The 10,330-nt window shown below is 46.3% G+C and overlaps 1 protein-coding gene across 1 annotated transcript in view; it reads right to left on the bottom strand.

Moving 5' to 3' along the window:
- The window catches only part of FFAR4 (free fatty acid receptor 4), a 15,657-nt gene extending 7,262 nt beyond the window's left edge, over positions 1-8,395 (bottom strand). Inside the window, exon 1 of the mRNA XM_015406622.1 lies at positions 7,862-8,395. Coding sequence (XP_015262108.1) covers positions 7,862-8,395 — 534 coding nt within the window. The remainder of the gene's footprint in view (positions 1-7,861) is intronic.
- Between the last annotated feature and the right edge of the window lie 1,935 nt (positions 8,396-10,330).

Raw genomic sequence — 10,330 nt, forward strand, 5'->3', positions numbered from 1 at the left:
TGGCTGCCACCTGGGCATCCATAGTTAAGGAGGGATCCAGGAGCACTTCCAAACTCCTAACCTCCGACGCTGGCACCAAAGGCGCCCCATCGAAGGTCGGGAGAGGGATCCCCATCCCCACACCGCCCTAGGCACAGGACCTCCATCTTCGCTGGGTTTAGTTTTAGCTGGCTGAGTCTGAGCCACCCAGCCACGGCTTGCAACACCCAGGTCAGATCTTCTGGGCCGGAGTCCGACCGGCCGCTCAGCAGCAGACAGAGCTGGGTGTCATCCACATATAGATGACACCCAAGCCCATACCTCCGGACAATCTGGGCAAGGGGCGCATATAGATGTTAAACAACATTGGGGAGAGCACTGCCCCTTGAGTGGTTGTCTCCGGGACTGCTGCTCCCCTAGCGCCACTCGTTATCCCTGACCCTGGAGAAAAGAGGCAAGCCATTGAAGGGCAAGCCCCTGTATCCCCACGTCGGCGAGGCGGTGGGTCAGCAACTAGTGGTCGACCGCGTCAAACGCGGCCGACAGATCTAACAACAACAGTGCTGCCACGCTGCCTCGGTCCAGAAGTTTTGTTTTACTGGGTGGGAACCAGTGTTCCCTCTAAGCTGAGTCAGTGTGAGCCAGCTCACAGTTCTTTAGCCTCCAGCTCACACATTTTTTGTCTCGGCTCAGGAAGGACGGCTCCAGAGCAAACTAATTTATGCAGTAGCCAAATTGTTCACTCACAACTTTAGTGCCAGCAGCTCACAAAGTAGAATTTTTGCACACAAGGCTCCCCAGCTTAGAGGGAACATTGGTGGGAACTAGTCTATTCTTTTGTCATCATTATTGCTTGATAAAAGTAAAGGTAAAGGTTCCCTTGCTCGAAAGCCAGTCGAATCCGACTCTAGGGCTGCGGTGCTCATCTCCGTTTCAAAGCCGAAGAGCCAGCGCTGTCCGAAGACATTTCCCTGGTCATGTGGCCGGCATGACTAAACACCAAGGTGCACGGAACGCTGTTACCGTCCCACTGAAGCGGTACCTATTTATCTACTTGCAATTTCTTGCTTTCGAACTGCTAGGTTGGCAGGAGCTGGAACTAGAGACGGGAGCTCACTCCATCATGCGGCAACTCGGGTCTCAAACTGCTGAACTACCGACCTTCCACAGCTTGCAGTTCAGCGTCTTAACCACTTGAGCCACCGCAGCTCTTTATTGCTTGGTATTGCTTGTTAAATGCAACACAAAGTGAGACAAGGAACAGTGGCTCCAAAAGGAAACTGCTTTCAACTTTTCAAAGGTATCAGTTTGTTCCAGTGAAATCCTAAGAACATTTTCCTGGAAGCCCCACTGAAAGACCTGAGTAGACGTCTGAGGTGACCTGCTTAGGATTGTTCTCTTCAACAAGGAGCTAGGTGCTCTTCTCCTGAAACTGGGATTACCTTGTACATCTTAAAATGTCTTTCTCTATGTATTAAGAGCTTTATGCTTCTTTTAAGGCTCAGAAGAATTACAGTGTGATCCTGTGCAAGGTTACTCCAGTCTAAGCCTATTGGTTTAACTTTGTATAGCTAATAGTTAGAGTTGCCAGCCTCCAGGTGATGGCTGGAGATCTCCTACCATTGCAACTGATCTCCAGAAGACAGAGATCAGTTCACCTGGAGAAAATGGCCACTATGGAAGGTGGACTCTATGGCATTATAACCCACAGAAGTCCCTCCTCTCCCCAAACCCCACTCTCCCCAGGCTCCACCCCTAAAATCTCTAGGTATTTCCCAGTCTGGAGCTAGCAACCCTATGTACAGCACTGCGGTGCTAGTGTCCAATATAACTCTATACACACCAAACTTGAGTGTTCTCTCAGCTCAGTCTTTTTCAAAACCATCTTTTGTACTCAAAACTGTGGCAAAGTAGTCATTTTAAGTGTTTGTGCCTCGTCCAAGTTCCCATTCAGTCCCATTCCCATTCAATGATGACGATGATAATTTTCGATAAACATTACAGTTTTGCTGATGCCTATCAATTCTAGTGTTTTCAGGATCCATGTATGAGGGGGTGAATCAAATGTCTTCTTGTAATCAATCCAAGCAACATTCAAATTGGTTTCTTGTCTTTTACAATTTTGTAAGACCATTTAATCAATCAATAACTGATCTTTAGCGCCTTGGGATTTTTGGAAAATGCCTTTTTGTTCAGATGGTAAAACTGAACGGAGCTGTAGGTATTCTTTTTTTTTAAGTTTTATTTTAATTTTCATAAAACATTACATCTTTGCAGATTACATACATTTCCAGAGTCTTTCATTCCTTCAAGTTTTTTATCCAATTATAAACCCTTTTCCATCTATTATTTTGTACCATGTTATTCTTCCCCTGTAATTTTAAACTCAAATCATCCATTAGCGCAAGGTCTAACAGTTTTAAAGCTAGGTCTACTTTAGAGGGCTGTAGGTATTCTTGAATGGAATCGGCTACAATTCCTTTCAGTAGTTTAAAAGTTATTGGGAGGCGGGTAATGAGGCCAAAGTTGCTCGGCACTGCTCCTTTCTCTTTGTTCTTCAGAAAGAGAATTGTCTTACCAGTTGTTATCCAATCTTCTACTGCTTTGGAACAGAGCACATCATTAAGCTGCTGCACAAATCGTGGATGAAGACTTCTCAGCTTTTTAAGCCAATAGCCATGGACTTCATCTCTTCCAGGCGCTGTCCAGTTTTTCACTTTCTTCAGTTGTTTTTGCAGGCTTTCCAGGGTTATTGTAGGATTTTCCATTTGCTTTCCTTTCAGTTTGTTTTCCACATCTGTGATCCCGGTGCCTTTTTAATTTTATTCTTTTGAGTCTCCCCAGAGTTCTTTCCAGAAGGTTGTTGTCTTTTCTTTGTCTGGTTCTACTTTTTCATCTCCATGTAGTAAAGTAATTTGTAGAACTGGTTAGTGTGGAAATAGAAGTTTTGTCTGTATTGCTGGATCCTACTGTTGTACCTCTTGATCTTCTTGGATACTGCAAAAATTCTTTGTTTGATTTCTTCTGCAACTTGGAGTATTGTTTATATATCTAACTGATATTTCTTCCTGAGATTTGTTTTTCTTCTTTCATTCTTGAGTTTCCTTTCTTTGAATTCTTTTAAGGTGCTTAAGCCTGAATGACATTTGTTCACACATGCACACACACCAATCTCATTTGCCAGTTTGGTTTTGCCTTAAAATCCTTAACTGCCTTTTTCTTAATGTCCATTCCCAGTTCTCTTGTTATTACAACTGCCATATTATACATCAGTTGGCTGGCGTCAGTTATGACAAAATAATGACAATGTATATTCGCTATACCCTAGAAGTGATGTTGATCAGCTTTACTCACCAAGAAAATTAGGTGGAAGAGGTTTTCTGAAAGTTAAGCAAGCAGTTGAGGAAGAAAAACAAGCACTGAATGACTCCACCAAGAAGAGCAAAGAAAAGCTTCTGGTTGAAGTGTGCAAGGCAGACTTATTTAACATTACACAAACCAAAGAAGACTACAAAAAGACTGCAATCAAAACTCACTTTAACAACTGGAAGGAAAAGTACTTGCATGGCCAATGTTTGAAAAACATAGAGAATAAAGCTGACAGTGAAAATACCTTGAAGTGTCTCCAAAATGGGCACTTAAAGAAAGAAACAGATGGATTTATTCTAGCTGCACAAGAGCAGGAAATAGTATGAATGTGATGACCAGTGAATGTGATGACCAGTGAATAGTATGAATGTGATGACCAGTGATGATGGCAAATGTCAACTTTGCAAGACAAAGGATGAAACCATCAACCACAGTGGCCAGTGCCTGCAGTAAAATTGCTCAAACTGACTATAAAGAATATCACAATAGAGTTGCAGCTTTGTTATACTGGAATCTTTACAAGAAGAATGGCTTGCCATCAGCCAGAAATTCATGGGAGCACAAACCAGACAAGATAATGGGAAATGATGATGAAACAAAGATTCTTTGGGACTTCTGATTACAAATGGATAAACACCTAGAACATAACGCTCCTGATATCATCATTGAAGAAAAAAATTGAAAAATAGGGTTTGGATAATTGACACTGCAATCCCAGGAGGCAGCAGAATAGAAAAGGAGATCACAAAATACCAAGACATATGAATAGAGTTAGACTGCCTCTGGAAGAAGATTACCAATTGTGCCAGTTGTCACTGGAGCCCTTGGAGCAGTGCCTAGAAATCTCAAGAAACACCTGGGCACCCTGGGCATTGAGCAAATAACACCAGCTCAGCTCCAGAAGACAGTGTTGCTTGGAACAGCAAGAATCCTGCGAAGATACAACTGCAGTTCCAAAGAATTTAGCTAGATCTTGAATTGCAGAACACCAACTACCAGTCAAATATCTGACTGTGACCATTCATAATAATAATAGTAGTAAAGCATTTATATTGCTTTCTGAGCATCTGAGGCAATAAACATACTACGGCTTATATCCTACAGCCTATTTACATTGGTAATAATCACTTATGCTGGCAAAGAAGGGGAGGCATTTCAGCCAACATCCCCCCAAACACACACATACACTGCAGACACCTACTTTCTCTTCACAACATTTCTGGGGTTCAGCTGGCTGCAGTGGGTAAAGGGGGCGGGAAAGTCCCATTCTGCAAGCTGTACTCATAGTTCTGGTAGGATACAAGCCCATTATCTGGATAATGCTTACAAAAATTCTGTAAGATAAGTCAGTATTATCATTGTAGACTGAAGGCAGGGGAGCTTCAGCCAGAAACAAATGGCTTGTCTAAAGGCACTGAATGTATTCATGACTGAAGTAAGATTAAAACTTCAAATTTTCTGGCTCACTCTTGAGTCTCATCCCATGCATCTCTGCTCAGAATGTAATCCTTCTGAGTTCAATGCAGCTTATTCCCAAGTAAGTGGACAGAGTACCACTAGCTCTCCTTTATTCTTTTGGTGCCTTCTTTGTATTTTTAGAATGACTGGCATACAGTTTGGTTTGATACTGCGAGTCAGTTTGAGCAGCTTGCCTTGAAACACCTTCCTGCAGTCTACCTGCTGTTGGTTTTCCTGTCCTCTGGTTGCTTATGCGGTTCTAGGGGGGATGGGAGTTGGTGTTGGTGATCCAGCCTACATGATCTTCTCTTACAGCAGTCAGCTGGGCACATTTTGGTTTCTTCATGTTCCACTACCAAGAAGCTAGTTTCTAACTGGTGTGCATCAAGTGCCAATTCCAGATGAGAGGCTTGATCTCTCTTTATTTATCTCCCCTTTTATATCCTGTCCCTCAGAGCATTCAAGGCAGAATAATCAAAACAGGTATATTTAAATCAACCCCAATTACATCTCCTTTGATATGCCTACATTGTGTACTTTTGGTGAAGCACTCAGAGATCCTGAGAATAAGCAACCGACATCAGACTCCCCTTTACAGAATAATAATAATAATAATATGAAGAAGAGCTGGATTTATACCTCACCCTTCACTTGGAGACTCAGAGCAGCCTACAATTTCTTTCCCTTCCTCTCCCCACAACAGTCACCTTGTGAGGTAGGTGGGGCTGAGAGAGTTCTGAGAGAACTGTGATTGACCCAAGGCCACCCAGTGGGCGTCATGTGGAGGAGTGGGGAATCAAACCCCGTTCTCCAGATTAGAGTTTGCCATTCTTAACCAGTACATCAACTGCAGCCTCTCCTCTGCAATGGCTGCCTTCTTCCTAGCTCATAACATATTGCTTCGGCCGGACCAATTAACTGCAGATGTTTCCCCCAGCTTTTATGTTCTGGACACCACAGCGAATCTTTCCTTGATTTAACTGCCTGCTGTGAATCATGAGAAAGGGAGACTTTGCACATATAGAGAGACTATAATGTGGAGTTGAGAGGTTTCAGACAGGGCCCAACTACTTACTGTATGCAAGGAAAAGCTGAGACCTGCCTTTTTAAAAGAAAAGCCACTTCAGAGGGGTCATAAGAACATAAGAGAAGCCAATGTTGGATCAGGCCAATGGCCCATCCAGTCCAACACTCTGTGTCACACAGTGGCCAAAAATACCAGGTGCCATCAGGAGGTCCATCATTGGAGCCAGGACACTAGAAGCCTTCATTTCGAGTGGAGAAATGTGAAGGAGTGGGCAGGGTGCTTAGCTCCCCCTGGCCTGGCATGTGTCAGCTCTAAATTGCCCTACTCACATTTCCCTCAGCAAGTTTCCAGACACATGTGACCCTCCTCCCCACTTCCATCTATTTAGTCCATTTTATCTCCCGTCACTTCCTCTGATGGGCTCAGGACTGTGCACAGGCTTCTCCCTTCCCTATTTTATCATCACAGTAACCGGGGGGTGGTGGTGGGTAGGTTAGGCTGAGAGAGTACAACTGGTCCAAGGTCACCCCTTGAGGTTCGTGGTGGTGTGGGGCTTTGAATTCAAGTCTCCTCTATTCTAATTTGAACAGTCTAACCAATCCCCCACACTGGCTCCTATCTCAGACCTCTGGCCTTTTAAAACATGTTTTGTGTGTAGGTCTACCATGAGAACATTTTAAACCTGCAGTCACCTGTTCTCCACAGTAACAACCAGATGATTTATTATCTCCACATAATAGTAATACTTAGTATTATAGCATGCTTTAAAAGGTTCAAAGCACTTACTATATAACAGTTCTGCAAGACAGGAAACCATCATCATCATCATCATCATCATCATTATTATTATTATTATCCATGTAGTGCAGATGGTGCAGGTAGGGGCTTGCTTAAGGTCCCCTACTCAGTTCGTGGGGTAAGATTTGAACTGAGGACTTCTTGGATAGAAGATCCACTTCCTTAACAACCGGGGGAGATCTGCAGCCTTTCAGCGCAAGGATAACCAGCACCTCTCCTCACCAAGGGAGATGAGGAGGACCTACTTCAAACTTGGGATGAAGATGTAAGCATCTTCCAGTACTGCATTTCCTTTTGGAATCTGGAGTCCTGTGTATATGCTGTGAGGAGTAAAATCATAAATGGATGTGTGGGCATAAAGTGCCATCAAGTCACAGCCATCTTATGGAGACCCCAGCAAGGGGCTTCCAAGGCAAGTGAGAAGCAGAGAAGCAGAGGAGGTTTGCCATGGCCTTCCTCTGCACAGTCTTCCTTGGTGGTCTCCCTTCCAAGTACCAGCCAGTGTTCCCGCTATTATTATTTTTAATTAAAACCAGTACAAAACCATTTGTGCCAAATTTAGCACTTAAGTACTTATAACACTGCTTAATGCATTGGGCAAATGTTGGAATGCCAGTGTTCCCTCTAAGCTGAGTTAGTGTGAGCTAGCTCACTGTTTTTTAGCCTCCGGCTCACTCATTTTTGTCTTCACTCAGGAACGGTGGCTCCAGAGCAAACTAATTTATGCAGCAGCTAAATCACTCGCTTACAACTTTAATGCCAGTAGCTCACCAAGTAGAATTTTTGCTCACAAGACTCCACAGCTTAGAGGGAGCATTGAACTGCTTAGCTTTCGAGATCTGGTGAGATCAGGTTGCACCGTGATACCTTCCCTCAAAGTAAGAAATACTATAATAGATCAGCCTTCCTCCACATAGCTCAGGCTAGCCCAGTCTTGGAAATTAAGCAAGGCGGGTACTTGAGTAGGAGACCACCAGAGAAGTCCAGGCTTCCAAGGCAGAGGCAGGCAATTTGTTTGTCTCTTGTTCTGCAAAACCTCGGGCGTCACCAAAAGCTGGCTAAGACTTGATGGCAAAAAAAGAAAAGGGTATTGCTCCAACTTCGACTCCATCCTTATTCCAAGCAGGCTTCATGGAAAGCAGGCCCCACAGCAGCTGTCCTCTGAACAAAGCTGCTCTGGACCTGGCCCTATCTCTGGATCTGGCCCAACCAGCTCCTCGGCTTTCCTACCTGGCCATGGATGTGCTGGGGCACGACGGTGAAGAAGAGGGAGAGCGGGAGGGTGGCCAGCGCCGAGAAGGCCCAGATGAGCAGGAGGATGGCGGCCACCACCCGGCCTTGGCAGGGCCGCAAAGGCCTGAGCCGCACGATGCTGACCACGCGCTCCAGGCTGACGGCGGCCAGCGAGAGGATGGTGACGCTGCCGCTGAGGCTCATGCCGTAGAAGAGGAGGTGGCAGGCGGCCTCGCCCAGCGTCCAGCTCTCGGTCCAGCGCACCACCAGGATGACGGGGATGAAGCTGATGAAGAGCACGTCGGCGCAGAAGAGGTTGAGCACCAGGCAGCCCGAGGCGCGCAGGCAGCGCTTGCGGCGGCGCGCCAGGAGCGCGATGCCGCACGCGTTGGCCGCCAAGGCCAGCAGGAAGATCAGCGTCAGCGCGGCCGTCTCCAGGGCGGTGAGCGCGACGCGATGGGCGCCCTTGAACTCCGAGAAGAAGGGGAAGAGGGTGCCGTTCTCCTCCGAGAGAGCCCGGGCTCCGGGCATCGGGGTGGCGGCGGCCCCCGGGGCATCAGGCAACCGTGCCAGGCGGCGGAAGGGTAGTGGAAGCGCGATCCTCAGCCCCGACCGGCACCTCCAAGGCCACTGGGTGGACGGGCGGGCGGGCGGACGTCGGATCCTTCCTTCTCCTGGCCGTGTGGGTCGGACCGGGCAGGTACCGGGCTTTCTGGCTGCCTCGGTGTCGCCTCTGCAAGGAGGAAGTGGCAGGAGGCGATTGAGGAGGGTAAATAGTGCTGGCCCGGGACACAGAAGGGCTTTACGAGAAGGCGACGAGCAAGTTACAGGAAGACACCCTTGTCTTGGCGGCGAGCCAGCCACCAAACGGTGGCATCCCTCACTCTCGCTGGGAGTGGGTTCCACCACGCAAGGACTCTGTCTGGAGGGAACACCGGGAGGGGGGGGGTGATGGAGGGACTTCAGACGGCAGGAGATCCGAGATCGGATTTCCCTAAAGTTTCAGATCAGCTAGGAATAGGTGCCCCCCCCCCGGTATATGGCAGCTGGGGGTGGGGGAAGAGGTACACATTTCCATCAGGGGGTATAACACCATCCATTGCACCCTCCAAAACAGCTGTTTCCTCCGAGGGAATTGATCTCTGGCATCTGGGGATGAGCTGTAATACCAGGAGATCTCCCGGCAGCGCCTTGAGGTTGGCAACCCTAGCTGCAACCCTAAGGAACAGCATTAAATATTCCTGAGCTGGACCGGGAGTAGACCTGTTTAAGCTTGCTCTCATTTAGGCTTCTCTCATTGATGAGAACTAGATGAAAGGAATGGAACTGGACAGAACCCTTCCTGAGAGTCTCAAGGAAATCTGAAAAGTGATGGTCTTGCATTTTCAAAAGTTATGTATGGTGATGGGATCTTGAAAGGAAATGCTGCGTTGCATTTATCACTGAGTTCTGTGCCCCCCCCTTATAACAGAGGAATATGGCTACTCTTTTGCAATGGGAATTAGGGGGTTCAGTCTTTGGGGGGCTGTCATACCACCATCCCAGAATATTGTTGTGTCATAGAATCATAGAGTTGGAAGGGACCTCCAAGGTCATCTAGTCCAACCCCCTGCACAATGCAGGAAATTCACAAATACCTCCACGCACACACATACCCCTAGTGACCCCTGCTCCATGCCCAGAAGATTGCAATAAAAACCAAACCAGGATCCCTGGCCAAACTTGCCTGGAAGAAAATTGCTACCTGACCCCTAAGTGGCGACCAGCATTTCCCTGGGCATGTAAGAATGGGCCACAAGAACTAAGCACTGAGGCACCCCTGCCTGCCCTCCCTCTCATGATCTGCCTAAATTCACAGAATCACTGTAACCAAATATATTAAGCTCCGAAAATGGGCTTCATCTCAGAGGCTCCCAAATCATATAAAAGTTCCACCAATAAGAATTCACAAATAATAACTCTATTGAAAACAGTACAACACTGTAGTCAAATAAAAAAACCAGTACCAATGAACTCACAAAATTTACAAAAGTCCAGTTGCCAACTGACCAAATAGGATGTATTTGGGTACAACTGGACTTTTGTAAATTTTGTGAGTTCATTGGTACTGGTTTTTTTATTTGACTACAGTGTTGTACTGTTTTCAATAGAGTTATTATTTGTGAATTCTTATTGGTGGAACTTTTATATGATTTGGGAGCCTCTGAGATGCAGCCCATTTTCGGAGCTTAATATATTTGGTTACAGCAGCTCTGTCACTCCTTTGTCTTTGGTTGCTTTTGTATTTAAGTTCACAGAATCAGCATTGCTATCAGATGGCCATCTAGCCTCTGTTTGAAAACCTCCAAAGGAGGAGAGAGCCCACCACCTCCCAAGGAAGCCTGTTCTACTGAGGAACCACTCTAACCATCAGGAAGTTCTTCCTAATGTTTAGCCGAAAACTCTTTTGATTTAATCTGTCACTGT

The sequence above is a fragment of the Gekko japonicus genome, unplaced genomic scaffold, assembly GCF_001447785.1.
Source record: "Gekko japonicus isolate JY-2015 unplaced genomic scaffold, Gekko_japonicus_V1.1 scaffold165, whole genome shotgun sequence".
In the NCBI taxonomy this organism is placed as follows: Eukaryota; Metazoa; Chordata; class Lepidosauria; order Squamata; family Gekkonidae; genus Gekko; species Gekko japonicus.